This window comes from Anolis sagrei, chromosome 4, assembly GCF_037176765.1.
Source record: "Anolis sagrei isolate rAnoSag1 chromosome 4, rAnoSag1.mat, whole genome shotgun sequence".
Taxonomy (NCBI): Eukaryota; Metazoa; Chordata; class Lepidosauria; order Squamata; family Dactyloidae; genus Anolis; species Anolis sagrei.
The window spans coordinates 206,469,883-206,489,635 of NC_090024.1; the positions used below are offsets into that span (position 1 = coordinate 206,469,883).

Below are 19,753 nucleotides of genomic sequence, written 5' to 3' on the forward strand. Positions count from 1 at the left end.
GATTTTGCACAAATAAGAAAATACGTGACATTGAGTGTGTCCACCGTGACCTGTTTTTTTCTTTGGAGGCTCACCCCACCAGCAATCCTCTATTGGGAAAGTGGCAGTAGTAGGAGCAACACCCCCAACCCATCAACCTAGCTCAGAGCATAGTGCCCCTAGAAGCTGCCATTGCTTTTTTTTTCCATCTCTGAGGTTTTGCTTCTGAAGATGCTTGGATCCACTACACTTCTGTCTGCCTCTAACTCTGGCACCTTTTTCTTGGGTCAGAGCCACCAGAGCCCTTCGCAAGGTCATGGCAGAGCAATGAAAAAAGGAAAGGGAGAAAAATGTACGTTGTCATCTTACAGGAAATATATGGGCTCTTGTGAGAAAGAGTGTCATTCCCTATGATGGTGTCACCTGGTGTAACCCTCTACCCCAGCACACCTCACTAGAGACCACTGTACATGTGGATGAGTTAACCTTGGTTTCAGAGTGAAAGACCCAAATTTCTTATATATATAGTACTACTGTCTCCCAAATTACTTGGTCTATAGCAGTGGTTCTTAACCTGTGGGTCCCCAGATGTTTTGGCCTTCAACTCTTAGAAATCCTAACAGCTAGTAAACTGGCTGGGATTTCTGGGAGTTGTCGGCCAAAACATCTGGGGACTCACAGGTTGAGAACCGCTGGTCTATAGGAAGTCTTCAGAACTGTCTTGTGTGCTCCTAGAGAATTCCAGAGTAATATAGTCTTCTAACTTCAAGTACTTCTAAATATTATAAGCAATGATCATCTTGATTATCTTTAGGTAGCATGTCATTTTATATCAAGGGACCATGATTTTAAACTTTTCTAATAATTTTATCACTATGCAAGAGTTTTTCCATCTGGGATGTTTATATAGTGGCGCCCAAAATCATGAAGGAAAATAATTCATTGCTATATCACTGATCTTGTATTAATGAAAAGAACTAAAGCATATTTTGCTACAGACTAGAAAATACAGAGCTTTTATGGCTGATACAATAGTTGTGATGGTCACAGCAACACTTACATTGCATTAATGAAGGGGGAAAGTACAATACAGCTTTGTATTGTATTGTATTGAAGGGGAAAAGTAGCAAATATGGAGCAAAAGAATACATCTATATTGAAAACTGATGAAATGTTTTCGAAAAATCCAAGTCAGTCCAAAAATACCAATTCGGTGAGGAAAATTGTGTGGGTGGTAACATAAATTTAAACTGCATATGCAAAAGGGTATATACCACTAGAGCGGAGAAAAAATATGTGTTCAGTTATAATAGAAAAACTGGAAAGCTTGCTTCATGAGCGTACTTCAGAAATTGAATATTAATAAATTTTGCAACCTGTTGGAATGGCTAGTCTTAGGGGACATCAATGTGAGCACTATATGCCAAAGTGGGTGAGAATCAGGTCTGTGGCATTTACATGATGCACTAAGCCATCTTGCCCCTTACTGTGGCTGTGCCATGCATTAAGGAAAAATAGGGAATGCTCTAGAACTTCCCTGAATTTTGGGGTAGCATGAACAGCTTGGCTAGTTCTGATTTGGAACCACACCTACTGTGTACTCAAGCCAGTACTGTCATCCTGTGTGAGGAAAATGGTGTAGCACTTACCTCTCATGTTGTTGTCATAGCTGTGGCCACAGACCTCCAAAGAGTTCCTGGCTGTCCTTGGACATCTTTGCCAGTGTAATCATTACTCAGAGAGGGGAGAGAGATCTCCCCTCTTTAACCCCTCCCCAAGTTACATAGGCACCTTTGCTTATGTCAACAAAGACAACTAGGAATGGTCAGGAGCTCGTTGGAACTCCATGGCCACAGCTATGACAATGATAACATGACAGAGCTAAGTGTGGCTGTCCAGTGTGAGCGCCCCCGGTACTGCCACTTCAGACCAATTCTGCAGTCAGTAGCCCTTGCAAAGGGCTCTTCAGTGTGACATGAGAGAGGATTCTTTATAGATATGGTTTTTCATAGGGCTGGTGAAGTTATTGTGCTCATCTAATCTTTTGATTATGTTTAGTATCCTACTTAAGTCTCTGTCAGTAGCAACCAGACTGTTGTTACCAGTGAAACAACCTTCTAAACTATAATGTTTAAATTCAAGATGGAATATAACAAAAGCGACAGTGAACATACAATTAGAGAAAATGACAAGACAAAATCATTTCAAAAGGGTAGTTTGAAACTAATTTAATTTAATCATAAATTAACAAAGTGTTGTGTTGTAATATGAGTAGTATTTTATATTCTATCTCCAAACACCTTTACTTTCAAAAAGGTAATTTGCTTATAATTTGAGAAGATAATAATTGATTTATTATATGACCTTAATAAAATATTTTAAATGCTTAGGGTTTGATGTTGGAAAGGTTTCTGTCAGTGTTACAGAATGAAGACTGTCATGGAGACTCAGTGTGCCAAGTTTGGTCTTTTTCGGTAATTGGATGAAGGTTGCAGTGGTCTCAGGAATTGAGCAAAGGTGCTGCAACTCCCCTAATCCATCAGCGGCCAAACCACACCAGGACGTAAAGTGGGTCATGAGAGGTCTATGTTCCAAGTTTGGTCTTGATCAGTCATTGGATGAGGTTCACAGCGGTCTCAGAAAGTGTGTGATAGGACTGCAAGTCCCATCATCCATGGTCCATCCTCCTCTAAACTGCAGGAGGATGTAGAGTGGGTCATGGGGGCTCTGTGTGCCAAGTTTGGTCTTTATTAGTAATTGGATGAATGTTGCTGTGGTCTCAGGAAGTGAGTGAAGGTACTGCAAGTCCCATCATCCATGATCCATCCTCCTCCAAACAGCACCAGGATGTAGAGTGGGTCTTGCGGGCTCTGTGTGGCAAGTTTGGTCTTGAGCAGTCATTGATAAGGTTCACAGAGTTCTCAGAAAGTGGGTGATGGTACTGCTAGTCCCATCATCCATAGTCCATCCTCCTCCAAACTGCAGTAGGATGTAGAGTGGGTCATGGGGGCTCTGTGTGCCAAGTTTGGTCTGTATTGGTAATTTTCTGACACATCCTAAGGCCTTTTTCTCTGCTCTCTTGTCACCTCAGAATCTTGGAACTTTCAGGCTGGCCAATCAGAGACTATATGCAAATAGTACCACAGTGGCAGCCAATCAGAAAGCTGGCACATACGCCGCCCTACGTCCGCCGCACTTCCGTCCGCCGCATACAAACACTGACTTTTATTATATACATAGATAGATAAAGAAGATATAGATGCTTATGTGTATAGATAGAAGATAGATTACAATAGCATATAATCATTTTATTATAGTCTCAAAAGAGCCTGTCGAACAGTTCTCAATATTGATGTCTAATACAAACCTGAGACATCTGAACTTGGCCAGTAATAAACTATGTTCTAAACCTTTGTTGTAGATTTTAAACATGGAGTTTTAAATGCAAGTCTGTTTTTTATAGTGTGAACTTTTTAAAATACAGAAGCAAAGCTTGATCTCCTCAGTCATTTCCTCCTAGTTTCTACGGACCATAAAAGTTATGTTAAGAAGCATACCAATAAAGTACTTAGTAAAAACAGTCCACAGTCTTTATATGTAGTCTTAAGTTTTTATCAGCACTTTAAATCTGTGGATATCTTTTGACCTTTCAGATGTCAGAATGGTCGTACCTGTAGGGGCAGATAGATAGAAAGATTGACTGTTCCCCCAACAATACAAGAAGAAAAACAAGTTAAAGTTTAATACTATTAAAAGAGCACACTGTCTTTCATAATGTTATGTGAAATGACTATATATGCTGTTATTTAGATGGGGTGAAAAATATAATCTTAATTGTGTTTCAGGACTTCCAATGTAACTAGTATTTCTCCTTTTCTCCTTAGGACTGGCAACCTCCATTTGCATGTGATGTTGACAAACTTCACTTTACTCCACGAATCCAAAGATTGAATGAGTTGGAGGTACTGTTATGTGAATTATTTTACAATTGGCCCTATTGAATTGAGAACTTACAATGTATTTAGAAAAAGGCAGTAGTATTTAACCTACATCCAGACAGATAGAATAACTTGTATATTCTGGGATATTTCCTGACTCCAGTGCAAATTCCAGTAAGTTGCATAGGATATAATAATGCGCCATGTTCGCGTGTGCAGAAACATGAGTGTTTCACAATACTAGTCTATCCAGAACCAGAAAACAAATATTCACATAAGGGTAAGGGGAAACACTTGTGTTGAATAGCTGTCAGTCCTCCTCATTTTTAAGCCATCACAATATCTATATCTCAAAAATACTATCCTTAAAATACAGATTAGTAGCTGAAATTTGGGCATTGTTTACTACTGTTCAGGTGCCAATGTTGTAAAATGCTTGTGGGTCTAGTTCTGGAGCCCGCAGTGGCGCAATGGGTTAAACCCTTGTGCCAGCAGGATTGCTGACCAAAAGGTCAGCGGTTCAAATCTGGAGAGTGGGATGAGCTCCTGTCTGTCAGCTCCAGCTTCCCATGAGGTGACATGAGAGATACCTCCCACAGAATGGTAAAACAACGTCCTGGGCAACATCCTTGCAGACGCTCCTGTCACAAAAAAAGAGTCTAGTTATGTCTACATTCTTTATTACTATTATATCCCTACAAGTCCAAGACAATGGCAGTTGGGATGTAGGCTTTCATCAACTTCTGGATTTAGGCATGATGTTGTTGTACCCTGAATAAAATAGAGCTTTAAGGAGTAAAATATTCTGTTCATGATATTAAGATTTTTTGCACCATGGACATGAGTTACCCTTCTTTAACTATACTTATTGTTTTATATAATGTTTACAGAGAAAAATGTAAAAAGATTGGTTTGTTTTAATTACTGTAAATCCCTGTCTCTGTGAGTCCTCAGATTTAATTAATTTATGGCATGGGATATAAAGAAAACGTGCTCTTGCCCTGATTGCGCATAGATTTGCTAGTTTTAAATGGCATTTTTGGGAAACAAAACATGTACAGAACAATGTGTGTATTTTAATATGTCAATACCTAAAATACACAGAATTGGAAAAAATAGTCATTGGGAAAATATGTAATTTAGGTACATTTTGTAAATAAGTCTGAAATACATGAAAAGTTTTGTAACCTGATATGAAACAAGGACAGGAAGAAAATTTGGAGGAACTCAGCAAAACTGGGACACTGTTAAGGAATGTTTCAAAAGTGCCAGTCCCAACACAGATCCACCACTGTTTACAGTCCTCTCTGTTTATAAATTCCTTCCAACTTGATGAATTCTGTAAAATATATGTTTTGGCCATTTTTAAAATCTGTGTGTATTTGAAACCTATGTTTCACAGCTCTGATAGAAAATCATCTGTATTTGTTCAGAAGAACCTTATTCAGATCCAGAGTATTTGCCTGACTGTATCTTCTTGTATAAACGTTCTTGGTCCCATCTCCATCTCAAGCTTGAAAGGGCCTTCCTTCTCAATGGCTGCCTCTTGACTCTGGAACACCTTGCCCAGGGTGGTTCCCTCCTGGTGTCCTTCCGGCAGCAAGCTAAAATCTTTATAATGAGACAGGCTTTTAAAGGAGAAGGTTTTAAAGATCTAGTCAGAGGGTGGTGTGGTTTTTAGCTTTGAATATTTTTTGTGGATTTTAAGTGTGCATTTTTAATACCATTTATATTTAATTCTGTTTTAATGTTTGTATATTTGTAGATTTTAAATTGTATTGAAATCCTTTTAATGTAAGTCGCTTTGATTCTTTGTGAAGAGAGAAACTGGAGTATAAATATAATAATAATAATATCTCAAAAGTATAGCAGATGCTTCTTTGATACTGCTGCTTGAAGTAATGGCATGAGTGAATGAATATTCCTTAGCATGAAGGATCAGTGGCCAACACTCTGTTTTTAGTTTTTGTTCAATATATAAAATAGATGAGAGAATATTCTAGTTGAAATTTTGAAATGATAGCTATAGTGAACTGTATAATATATCCACTTTCTATTCTAATAGGCCCAAACCCGGGTTAAACTCAATTTTCTGGACCAGATTGCAAAGTTCTGGGAACTTCAAGGATGCTCACTGAAAATTCCACATGTAGAAAGAAAGATTTTGGACTTATTCCAGCTTAATCGAGTAAGTACTGTAAATCTATTAGGGTGACAAAAATTATTTTCAGCATCTTGTAAGTTAATACTAAGGCTGAATCCCTGTTGATGCACTGTATTGGTGGTTGTACTGTTTGCAGCATTAAGGTAGTGCTAGCAAGAGAAGATGACAAATGCTTTGAGCAGTCCTTTTCTCCATTGCTTGACTTTTTTTCATGGATGCTCTATCCATACCCTTTTTGGTCTTGTCAGCGCTACCCACACTAGTATAGTTACATTGGCATAGTGTATCAACAGGATTCTGAAAATAGACTTGATTAAATCATGAAAACTCTGCAGTTGAAGAGCATTTTAGAATTCAGGATATAGGTAAGCCTTGTTTTTATATGGTTCACTAAAATCATTGTGCTGAAGCTGATTTTATAAATATCAGACTGTTGTTTAAACAGTATATTCTCTATGCAGAGTAAAGCAGTTTCCTTTTTAATTGCCTGGAATAGCTATGTATATACATAAGATTCTGATGCACAATTATTTTCCTTACAGCTAGTTGCAGAAGAAGGTGGATTTGACTTAGTCTGTAAGGACAGAAAGTGGACTAAAATAGCCACCAAGATGGGGTTTACACCTGGCAAAGCTGTGGGTTCGCATATTCGTTCTCATTATGAGCGCATTCTTTATCCTTACAATTTATTCCAGACTGGAGCTAGCCTACTGGTGAGTTTTCCTGACTACCTAGTTTGTAAAAAATGCTTTCCATAGAAGAAAAGAGCTTTGAAACATGTCAGCAATGCTTAATTTTTATGTTCCTCCTTTACATAGCTAATGTTTAAATATTCCAAAAGATAACATTTCGGGCTTTTAGACATGTTTAAAATAACAGGATTTTCCTTAAATATAAAGTCATAACCTTCTATATATTTGCTATTGTTTTTAGTTTTATAAACCATCTCATAATGGCAACTCTTATTCAACAGAAAGGAAAAGTGATCTTGATTCATTTGACAGTTGAAAGACAGTTGAAAACTAGTCAGAACTAAAACTGCTGCTGACTTTGAGAATTTTTGGCACTATTTTCTGCAACAAGCATTTTATGTGTGCTGACTTTAATTTCAATTGTGGATTAATTTTTGCTTCCATTTAATGAGGATACCTCACTTTGCCATGAACATGGGTGTTAAATCTACAGCTGTAGCTTCTGAGATATTACAGAATTGATATCTGCTCATCTAATAAATCTGATAGTGCTCTATTGCTTAAGGAGAACAATGTGTCTGAAAGAAATCAGCTTCCTGTGCCAAAAGTTAGTTGGGAAATTCTCGATTGTATCTTTACCATCAGTACACAGGCACTAGTTACATACAGAATAGACTACTGTAATGGTCTATACAGAGTTGCTTTTGAAAGCTGTCTTGAAGCCTGAGCTGCCCATATGCTTGTCCAAGATAGTAATACCATCATTTTTAACTATTTTGTATTCATTTTATTGGCAATCCGTTTCTGGACTGAATTTAAATTGCTGTAACTGGGTTTTAAAAACATTAATTGTTTGACATTGCATTATTTAACATACTCCCTATACACATAAGCGACTACAGGAACCTTTAAGTGACAGCCTCACATTGCTGGAACTAAGCAGAAAACTGCTTAGTTACCTTTCTTTCAGCCTGTATGTAAACCCTAAAGGCTTTTAAAACCCAAATGTATTACTGCTACTACTACTACTACTACTACTACTACTGTTATTATTAGACAACATCTGCTCTGGACAACTGTGCTTGTAGCATTTGGAGTAAGATAGTGGCCCACCACAGCTCTCTGAAACTTGTACTAGGCCACTGTGTAATTCTAAGAAATCCTCTGTGTTTTTTATTTCTTCTCAAATTTTAAAATAATTTGGCTTTTGCTATATCTATACTTGTATGTATAATGTTGTACACTGATGTTTATGTGTTTGAATACAAGGGGAAAAAGAGAAATTTTACTTTTACATTGCTCACTAACTATTAGTTTAAACACAGGCAATGGAAGTCTTCAACACAAAATTTCTCATTTCAAATTTATGTGTGTTTGTACCACCCCTTATTTTGATCATAGTGTATTTCAAACATAGTCTATGTTCATTATTTGTATTCACTGAATTATCATTTTTAGATTTTATGCAAAAAAATTATTGACTCTGTGGCACTGTACTGCTGCATCACCAGGTTAGCGTGATGAAAATTAGGGAGGTATGGAAGCACCCAATATTGTGATCAAACCTGATTTTTGGCTGTGTGTTTCACTTAGGCATGTGGACTAAATCAGCATAAAAAGGGGACATGTGTTATTATATCATTGTGAATTAAATCAACTGAAAATAGATGGTGCACAAGGATTATGCAGACAGTAATTTGATCCATCCTGTGAAATATTTGGGCCCTTTATCCAATGGTGTTTATGTTAAAAATGACAATATGTTTGGTAAGAATACCTGAGAAAGAAACATTTTTGTTGCTTGGCTCTGTCTGAATTGAGTGTATATCTTTGCTCCACAGTCATAGCAGTTTGATTCTGCTTTAATTGTAATGGTTCCATCATGTGCAGCTAGAATTCTCTGCTAGATTACTCTGATATTGTATTCAATAGAGTACATTAAGCTGAGTATTCAACCAAACCATGAATCCTAGGATTCTTGTGAAAGTGATATAAATGTGTAAAGTAGCTATCCTCAGAGAAACCTGAGACAAGACATGAGGGACTCCAGGTGTGTCTTCTGTACACAGGGGCAATGAAAGTCTGACTTTCATACAGCCCTCAGCCTATAGTCCACATAGTTTTTAATTGGAATTTATTGACTATCTGTATCAGCTAGTGATGAAGCAGAACATGCATTCTCTTAACCCGGAACTAAATTAAACATAGAGTAGTTTTTGGAGTGGTGTGGAATGCTAAATTCCAGTAAGCCTAAAGTCAGCCAATTTGGGGGAAATAAATAAAACTTAGTAGGATATAACACAGTAATAAATATGGGCCTTGACCTAAATCCACTATCTAGTTCCAACTTACCTTGAATAATGTGATTTATATACAGTTAGTGTACTATTCAGCAAGTCAGTGAATGGATCCATTGTAATTTGGACTAGTAATTGAATTCAGCCCATAGCTTAGTCAGGAGAAGTATTTGTTACAACTAACCCTCTGGAAATATATTACAGGTTGTAAAAAATAAAATACATCATTTTGTCCAGAACGGTGACCTAATTAGCTTATTTGTCATTGTTTTTGTATATTGCTATGGTGGTTCATTTTAATTGTCTACCTTGTCTGTCTCTTGTGCTTTTTGTGAAATTTGCTTGTCTTCATGTTTTTGGAGATCTAATAGTTGCATCTGCAAACAGATCTGTCTCACATACAATATACTGTTGAAAAACGAGGCCTTGTTTAGGTGTCTGATGTTTCTGAAATGAATCTGCAGCTGTTGAGAAAATAATCACACTAGAAGTAAGAATAATCACACGCTTCAAATGACTATTTGTGACCTTACCTGTCAAGGTCACCGTTCTTTTAAAGTGTAACTCTCCAAGCTCTCTCTTGCAATAGGCACCTGACATTTGTTCCAAACTGATGTGTTTAATGGATGATGCAGTTCTGGAAAAGGTATGTTTAACTTTTTGAATGACAGTGCTTCCCTTTCTGTTTTAAATTGTTTTAAGTGCTTCCTGTCCATCCTTCTATGCAAATTACTGCCACATTTTTTGTGAAGAGACTCAATGAAGCCATATGTTTTTAGTTTGAGTTGTACTTGGGGTTTCAGTTTTGGATGCTAATCATATGGCTCTTATGAATAGTTCTGTAAATGTGAATTACATTAAATTGGTTACCCTTGATCAAAGGACTTATAATACTTCAGTAGAATTGGTGTTTTCTGAAGGATGTTTTGTACAGATGTCCAGCTCAGTACTATTTCCTGGTAATATGGAGAAATAATTTGTGTACTCAGTCTTTGTTGGCTGCTAAGTTTCTGCAGCATAAGGAGATCCATGTCTATTACTTTGTTTTTTCATTAACACATTTTTATCATTCAAAGATTTTTTGTTAACTTGTCTTAGAGGGAGGAGTTGAGACCAATATTTTTAAAATAAATATTAACAAGTGTAAAGTAAAATACTTGTTATTGTAAATTGTGATACTGATTTTATGTAACTCTTTACAAGTATTTTTAAAAGAGTGTCACAGTTTTGGGGAGAAAGGCAGGATAGGAACATAATTTATATATAATGGTAGATATTTCCACTTAAAATTAACCATTTTGTTAATTAAAAGCATTATTTTCTACATAGGAAGAATGCCTTTTTCCATTTGTAAAACTTTCGATATTTACATCAGATGTTTTGAGGTACAGAATTTCTTTCAAAGCCCAGATTATTCTGTCTTTTAAAATTATATAAATTCCTCATAGAAATTTGTTTGAAATCATAAAGAAAAACAGACAACTAGTGCTGATAGATGACTAACTACTATATAATCTTGGCTTACTAGTGCTTCTATAACATTTCAAGTATCCAGGGTTAGAGGGGGGAAATCTAATTAAAGGATCTATTGGTCTGAATTTATTAGTTACTAGAAAGTCAAAAGTTCTGTTCATTTGAAAGGATGGGTGATCTGCAATGAGCAGAAAATCTTGGGCTGCATTTTCTCTGTGGGATGGCCCCACAGTACCCTCAAGTGGTTCTAGCTGTGTATCACATTTTCAGAGAACACATGCTTGGAAACTTTGGTAGAAGAGTAGTGGCTATAAAGCTGAAAATTACCCCTCTTGGAGTTGATATCTCAGACACTTAGAGAACAAATGGTTGGGAACCACTGTATTAAGATAATTTTAAATTCTGATCCTGCTACCTCTCCTAATTTGGTCTCAATTGAAAATTTAATAAACATGCTGTGTATTCTGTCATCATGTTCATTTATAAAGATATTGAATAGCATTGGGTCCAGGACATAACCTTGTGTCACCCCACTAGATATTTCTTTCCAGGATGAAGATGAGCCATTGGTGAGCACTCTTTGGATTTTTGGTTGGTCAACCAATTACAAATCCACATAATAGTAACAAATCCACATTTTCCTAGTTTGTTTGCAAGAAGTTCATATGGGACCTTGTTGAAGGTGTCACTGAAATCAATATATGTTACATCTGCATCATTCCTTTCATCTACCAACTGAAGATGAAAGGAGGACTAATCTGACTTGAATTGTTTTTGAGAAACCCATATTGACTTTTAGTGGTCAATGCATTCCTTTCCATGTGGTTTTAGAATATCTGTTTAATGATCTGCTCTAGAATCTTTCCTGGAATTGATGTTGGACTGAAAGGGTGCAAATTGTTTGGTTCTTGACCCCCCCCCCCTTTTTTTTTTTTGGAAGATGGGGACATTTTTCTTCTTGCGGTCTGCTGGGGTCTCTCCTGTTCTCCAGGAATTCTCAAATATTTTTTTCCAGTAGTCTTGAGAATATTTCTGCCAGTTCTTTTAATCCATCAGTCCCAGGATAATACAATTCATTTAGAGTAGTCAGGTATTCCTGTACTTCCTATTTTCCTATTCTTTGCTGCATTTCCCTTTCTATATTATCTGCCCTATTTTCCCCAGGTTGAGCACTGTTTACCTTTTGGAAGAAGACTGAGGCAAATAAGGGGTAGAGTATTTCTGCCATTTCTCTGTCCCATGTTAGCATTTTTCATCATCTTCATGCAGTGGCCTACATTTTTTTCTTGTTCTTCCTTTTGCTATGGACATAACAAAAAGCCCTTCCAGTTGTTTTTATCCTTTCTAGTAAGCCTAAACTCATTCTGTGCTTTAGGTTTTCTGACTTTCTACACATGCTGACTATTTATTTGAATCCCTCTTTGGTGATTCCCCCTTTTTATCTCTTGTGCATGCCAGTTTTAAATCTTAGCTCATCAGGAAGTCTTTCAGCTCATCTGGAAGTTATGAAAGAATAAAGGATTAGTAAGAAAATCCTCCTTTCATTTCTTGTACTTGTTCCTCTTAAATCACAGCTGATCTCGAAGTTCTTTATACATCCATTTTTGTTGCCTTAGACACCTCACACTTTTCTTTCTCAGTTGAATTATGTGCAGCAGTGTCTTCAATGTTGAAATCAGCTTTCTTAAGTCCGGAATAGATATCTAACTTCCCCATTTCTTTGTATAACAAATCCCAAGAAGATGTGGTCACTTCCATGGAAGGTTTCCACTGCTTTCACTTAGTTCCACTTTCTGGATTCTGAAGTGGTCTTCATGGCTTTTGAGGAATTTGTTAGTCATTCTCACTTTAAAACATTGGAATAGCAGCATTATTTGTTGTTATGCCTGCCTTGCATGCTGTAATTTTAACACACTGAAGGAAAATGGTGATATCTCTGAATCTCTCTAACAAGATAAATAGCAGCTGAGAAAACATGAGTATGTCAGAGTTAACATTTACAATTTTAAATCCATTATTTATTTATTTATTTATTTATTTGGGGTGCTTCTACCCCGCCCTTCTCAACCCCCTAGGGGGGGGACTCAGGGCGGCTTACAAAAGGCACAATTCGATGCCTAACAATTACAACATACAATGCAATATACAATACACAAATTTACCACATAATATCACAGTTATAACTGATTAAAACAATCAGACAGTATACTAGCAGCAATAAAAACATCTTGTGGTCAGTGTTCACCAAATCCGTAAACCACTTAGCATTGTCATTGTCCTTTCCTACTCTGGTCATTATTGGTTGTCTTTGTCCATCTGCCAGCTTACCTGAAGGCCTGGTCCCACATCCAGGTTTTTAGCTTCTTCCTGAAGGAGAGGAGGGATGTTGATGTCCTAATTTCTCCGGGGAGTGCATTCCACAGGCGAGGGGCCACCACCGAGAAGGCCCTGTCCCTCGTCCCCACCAGTCTCGCTTGTGATAAAGGTGGGGCCGAGAGCAGGGCCCCCTCAGCAGATTTTAAACTCCGAGGTGGGACGTAGAAGGAGATACGTTTCCCCAACACAGCTGAGAGATCAAAATAGAAATGCACTCTGTGGTTTCTGCAGTCACTCTACACCTTTACCTAAGGTTCTCATCTCCTTTTATTTTGGGCTATTGTTGCTTATGAGATTGTGCTTTAACATGTGTTTCTACTTTAGTGCATGCTATAAGAATGAGCAAGGAATCTACCAACAGCACTCCCCTCCTCATTTTTCTTGAACCCTCATTGAGCATATGGTTTCTTCACCTCCAGCTAATGTGTCCCCAAACTAAGCATAGTACTTCTTAAATTTCTGTGGGAGTGTATCTTAATGAGATTATATATTTTTCAACCTGTAATCTTGCACTTCACATAATTCTCCTCTAAAATATTTTTGCTTGACATAGACAGGTAGACTCTGTTAACAATTCAATCTTTTTTGTATCATTGAAATGCTTGTTGTGTGCTGAGGTGCTGATTTATGCAAATAGCTGTGAGAATTGGGATGAAATTGGTGTGTTGGTTGCCAAAGCATATAAAACTCCTTTCTGGCTGCCTTGAGGTAATGGCATTTTGTATGCCATTCCTGTATTTGGGAAGCTTGTGAAAGATAACATTTTATTCTTAAAATGTATTTTGTTACCATTACTATCATACTTCTCCAACCTATGCTTGTGAAATTGTTTACAAGAAGGGAGACGTGAAGCAGTGAGCACTATTATAAGATTAAGAAATAAAAATAATGGGATTACCAAACTAAAAAGAGTAAGTTGAAGGATATAAAATAAACAAGCTTCTCTCTCTCTCTTTTTAAAGCAAAACAGAATGTAAGGATGAATGTTTCATGTATTGACCTTTATCCCCAACTGCCTGTCATTACTATGAGACAAATAAGTTGCGACACCTAAGGCAACAAAAATGGATGTATAAAGACACAATGCATCTTCTAACATCATTTTTCATATTCATAGGTTGGAGTAGACATATTAAAAAAAAATTACTTGTTACACTTTGTACTAATTTATTTATTTATTTTGCTTATATACCGCTGTTCTCAGCCCAGGGGCGACTCACAGCGGTGTACAACATAGAAACCACAAAATTCAAGACACAGTATAAAAACAATTCACAGTCCAGAATTATACAAAAACATCATCATTACTATGATGAGATGTTACCTTAAGCATCGCAATATAGTGATACTAATACTACAGTTTATTTAGTAGAAACGTTTCCCCAGCTTATCAGAGAGTATATTTGTAGACCATGGCAAAAGGCTCTGAGTGGTGATCCTGGACAGCGTAGAGTTTTGCTATCTCATTTTTTACTTTGTCTCGCATCTATTGAGACCTTCAGCAAAACATTGTCTTACATATTGTGCCTATTGAGGGTTGTAGTCAGTTGTGCTTTTTCCCAAGATACTCAGTTTTTGTGCACAACCAACCCAGCATTCAAATAGCATCCAACCTGAGTTTTTTTATGTTTGGGTATTAGAACTCTATAAATTCTTTTTTAGTAAATATTTACTTCCGATTTATGTTGGAATTATGAAATTTTGGTTACATAAAAAGCAATGAGATCACTATTTGTATATAGAATGATTGCAGGGATTGGGATTGGGGTGTGCATTGGTAAATGTAGTTCAACTTTTAAAAGGTATGATCTTGGGGCGGGGGTGAGGGGGTTGATTTGATAATTCTGGAAACCGGAATCTTGCCAAATAGTTGTTAAATGAAACCAGACTGGGCTCATTGGAGCTTCTTGGTAAACACTGCTACCCAGTAAACAAGACTGCAGTTATCGAAACTGTTTGTGTCTTTACACATGTTGAGATCCAACATTTCTGTTCAACCACGAAGGTGACTTTAGGCCAGTCAGACACTCTCGATTTAGCCTTTTTTTTTTACTGATCGCTATATCAGTAAAAAAAGGGAGAGAGTAATGTCTGTTAGCTGCACTGCCATGGGGTCTCATCTTTGTTGTAATAAAAAATAATGATGGATTTATATGACCTTAAACTAATTATGTATTGGAGAGCCCATGATACATGTTTTGTCTTCTTCATCACATCAAACCACAGAAATGCTGGGATTGTCAAATTTTGTGGCCCCTTGCACAATATCATAGGTTTGTAGGGTCATGGGTTTTTGTTCTAAGCTCTGTTGTCATTTCCACTGCAGAATTACTGCATTGTCTGAACCTGGAATAATTAAGATTTTGTTCTCCATTTGCTGTTGAGAAGCCATATAAATCACATTGATTATAAAATATTTACTTCTGAGTATATTTTATATATATTAATACTCTGGATATTTTTATAAAAAATAAACACTTCTAAATATTTTATAAACATTGTGATATAATTGTCATGGATCACAATTGTGTTTGATCCAGGCTTTGTCGTTTTTTTTAGCTGCGTAGGATTTTCAAGAATCTGCTTTGCTGGATTCAGGAACTCTCTGGAGCAGATTTCTGGGGGGGGGGGGGCAGCTACTTTAAAAATACTCTGGATTTAAGCAATAATATACAATATTTATAGGAAGTAGAGCTAATTATCCTAACTGGAATTTTAGTGAATGTAGTCATGTATTTTTTTCTAGCAACTAAATATACATTATATAGATTTTGATTTATGACATAGAGAAACAATTCACTTTTTTTTTTACCTTTTTAGTGTTTTCAGAAACCAGATATTACAAATGAAACAAAGGAAAAGGAATATAAACCCCATGATATTCCTCAAAGACAGTCTGTCCAGCCATTGGAAACGTGTCCATCTGCACGTCGAGCAAAACGCATGAGAGCCGAGGTAGAGTTGACTCTGATTTTGGGAAGATAATGATTCAGGCTCTCACAAGGTCCTTTGCTTTCTAGAGACTATAGCAGTTATAGTATTTCAACGCAATTTCTACAGTTTTTATTATTTAATTTTTATTTATTTTTGGGTTGGCACTCTGAATGGACTGAAGAGTCACATATGATTCCCCACTGCCTTCCCTTGGGGAGGCTGACATTCATGTAACTGTGAATACGTATTATCAAGTTTCCCACATATACAGGATTTGAAATCTGATTCCTGTTTTATTTGTATTTTTTAAACTAGGTTGACATTTTATTACTAATTGTATATAATAGTTCTAGTTTTGTTGTACTTAGATTTTATTGCTGCAGTTAACTATTCAACTGTTTGGTAGAAAATAAATTACATTTGCTTAACAAAGACTAAATAGAGTTTGAGAAATGGTTAATGCCAGAGAGGTTGTTCAAGATACAAGCCAGAGAAAGTGAGACATGTTTAAAGACTTTGAAAGCAGTAGTCCTTAAGCAACTTTGTTGTAAAATCTTCTCACAAAAACAGAGTTTTAGTAGATTTTTTAGATTGTATGCCAAATGCAGCATCTCTGAAACTTACCATATTTACTTGAGTCTAATGCAGCATTGAATCTAATAATTTGGCTCATCATCAAGATTACCATATTAGCAAATGTAATGCACTCACTAATTTGGCGAAGTTAATTACCCAAAAAGGCAGAGAATTAGATTTGAATACATAGGGTATATACACCAATCTAGACTTGTCTGCATTGGTTCCTTGTAATTGGGTGAATTACATAGCCACACCTCTTCGACTACTGACAGTAACACTCCATTGTTGCATATGATTAGTCCAGGACAAGTAATTCTGTTGTGAGGAAGATGTTAAAATGAATAACATTAAACTGATTTTTCTCCTCAAGGCTACTAATATTAAAACGGATGCAGAGGAAACTACAGAAACCAAAACTCACAACTTGAGACGCAGAATGGGAAGCACCTCTGCAAAACCTGATGTTGGTGAGTGTATCAGTAAAAAATAAAATAAATATTGTTAAATTTGATTGTTTCTGTGTACATTTACATCTAAATATTCTGGCTTGGCATAGAAGTGTAAATCTGGGTTCATTTGGTTGTAGCACTTGCCAAAATTCTGAGTTTTCAGAACCATTAAAAATATTTGAATTTTATGACAATGATTTTTTTAAAAGTTGGCAATTATTCTGGTGCAATTCCTCTGTTTAGGCTTCCTTTTTTCCAAAAACATTTTAGATAGACAAAGCACCTGTAAGTATTGTCGACGACTTTCATGGCCGGAATCACTGGGTTGTTGTGTGTTCTCCGGGCAGTATGGCTATGTTCCAGAAGTGTTCTCTCCTGATGTTTTGCCTGCATCTATGGCTGGCATCCCCAGAGGTTGTGAGATCTCATAACTTCTGAGAATGCCTGCCATAGATGTAGGCAAAACATCAGGAGAGAATGCTTTTGGAACATGCCCATACAGCCTGGAAAACACACAACAACCCACCTATAAGTAGATAGGGATGCTACATCTTTCACACAGGAGAACTCCCTCTGCAAATAATATGTCTGCTGTGAGACATGTGAATAGGAATAAAGCAAAAAGGTTGTTTTCTTTAGAATCCTTGCATCTGTTGTGAATACTTGCAAATCTGATTGTTCAATGGAAATTGAGAAAATTCAGTAAACTAAGAGTTAGACACTAGCCTGTGTAATTATTGAATAATTCCTCTTTTCGTCTTAACCTTGCAATGAACACAAGTTGTGCTTTATCAGATAAAGAAGCTCAAAACATAGTGAAGCAAGAAGTTGTTGAAAACAGCCAACCGATTTGGGAAACAGATCGAGAAAAACCAAAGGGACGCTCTAAGAAAAGCTTTAATGCTGTGAGTATTCTTACTTGTGGTTGTTAATTTATCCAGAGAGTAGAAACATTTATTTATTCAAATAGTGGAAACATTATTGACTGGTGTTAAACTATTTGACAATAGGACACTTCACTTAATTATTGTTTATTTCATAAAAATATTGATCTGGCAAGGTTCCATGTCATCTGTTTCATCTGGAATGGGATTTCATTATTGACACTCAGTTCTCCAACAGATTGTCTCAAACACTAGTTAAAGATTCTTTCAAATGTTCCTTCTTGCTCTTCAGTTTGAAAACTGTTTTGCCTTTACTGTTTTGGCTAACTGGATTATTTTTCTTCTCTGCAGAAACTGTCCAACTACATATTTTTCTCTTAGCTGTAATAGTGATAATGAACAATCTTACAAACCCCAAGGAAGTGTAATAGACCTATATTTTGAAAACTATAATTTTGGTGATGACATACCTTCTAAACTCCACTTTTAGTTTGTTTATCAATCTGTTTTTAGATTGTTTTTTCGCAAAATATATTTTGTATTATTGATAACTTTTCATATCTGACAGCAAACTATTAATGTGGGCCTGCCATATCTGCAGAGGTTTGCTCCTGGTACCTGCTGTGGATACAAAAAAAAAAAAGGATTATCATACCCCATATTTAATGGTGTTGACATGGACATGCATGCTTCATCATATCTGTATTTGCATCCCTACCATTTACTGATACGGGGTGTGATGATCTGTGGTCTCTGGAAATGGTGGTTCCAATGAATCCAAAGGGCCATCTGTAAACGTATTCAAGAATAAATGTGGCATATTTCTACATATTGTTCAGAGCTGACTTATTGTGAGTTCTGCAATGAAAATAAATAAGATATTGGGACCAGCGTTATTTATCTTCTACTTAATATAATAATACATAATAAACTTTATATCCTGCCACCATCTCCCCAAAGGGACTCGGGGCGGCTAACATGGGGCTAAGCCCAAATAATTACTTGGGCAATTTCTTTTGACAGGTGGATTTGTATGTGTGTCTCTTATGTGGCAGTGGTAATGATGAGGACCGTCTGCTTCTCTGTGATGGTTGTGATGACAGTTACCATACCTTTTGTTTAATACCACCTCTTCATGATGTTCCCAAGGGGGATTGGAGATGCCCTCAATGCCTAGCCCAGGTAATAAGAAAATGTGAAGATTTTTTTTTCTAGGCTCCCAAAATTATCATTCGAGACAGAGTAACATGAATCCAAAATATTATTCCTTTTTTTATATTGACCCTCCGATCTTGGAGATCAGTGTCAACATTTGTTCCCCTTCATCCTGTCCCACCCTCCAGGTTTACAGGAAATCTTCTCCACCATTGTTGGGGGTCAGCCTATCTGCCTCTACTATGTCCTTCATGGTATTATAGAGCAGCCATAGACCTTTGCCACTTTTCTGCTATAGCCTATAGTTCCCTTATTGCAGAATTGGGACCCTGTTAGTCCACCTTTGTAAAGAGAACATCATCCTATTTTAGAAGTATTTATTTATTTATTGAATTTGGGTGCATTATGTAAGGTATTATTAAAATCTTCTGTTAATTTGTTACTGTCTTTTAATTACACAGGAGTGTAATAAACCACAAGAAGCATTTGGTTTTGAGCAGGCAGCACGAGACTACACTCTTCGCACATTTGGAGAAATGGCAGATGCCTTCAAGTCAGATTATTTTAATATGCCAGTGCATGTATGTTCATATTTCTAATGAATGTATAACTTGGATTTCATTATAGAATTTATTAAAATATCAATTAAAAAGCAAGAATTCTTTGTTGCTATGTAAAATAGCATAAATAACTTAGCTGTGAATGTGGGATGTGGGAGGGAACGAGATGAGACGGAAGTAGAGTTTGGGGGAAAATTGGCCCTTGGCTTTCATGCAGTTGCCAAGTCCTATTTTAAAGAAATTCAGTGCAAGTACATTTTAATTTACAGGGTA

At 36.6% G+C, this 19,753-nt stretch overlaps 1 protein-coding gene across 2 annotated transcripts in view; it reads left to right on the top strand.

The window, feature by feature from the left end:
* Positions 1 to 19,753, top strand: part of KDM5B (lysine demethylase 5B) — a 64,373-nt gene that overhangs the window by 11,546 nt on the left and 33,074 nt on the right. For both annotated transcript variants that reach the window (XM_060772439.2, XM_060772440.2), the window contains exons 2-10: positions 3,864 to 3,941; positions 5,983 to 6,105; positions 6,624 to 6,794; positions 9,660 to 9,716; positions 15,740 to 15,874; positions 16,803 to 16,899; positions 17,677 to 17,786; positions 18,789 to 18,947; positions 19,382 to 19,501. In XM_060772439.2, coding sequence (XP_060628422.2) covers positions 3,864 to 3,941; positions 5,983 to 6,105; positions 6,624 to 6,794; positions 9,660 to 9,716; positions 15,740 to 15,874; positions 16,803 to 16,899; positions 17,677 to 17,786; positions 18,789 to 18,947; positions 19,382 to 19,501 — 1,050 coding nt within the window. The remainder of the gene's footprint in view (positions 1 to 3,863; positions 3,942 to 5,982; positions 6,106 to 6,623; positions 6,795 to 9,659; positions 9,717 to 15,739; positions 15,875 to 16,802; positions 16,900 to 17,676; positions 17,787 to 18,788; positions 18,948 to 19,381; positions 19,502 to 19,753) is intronic.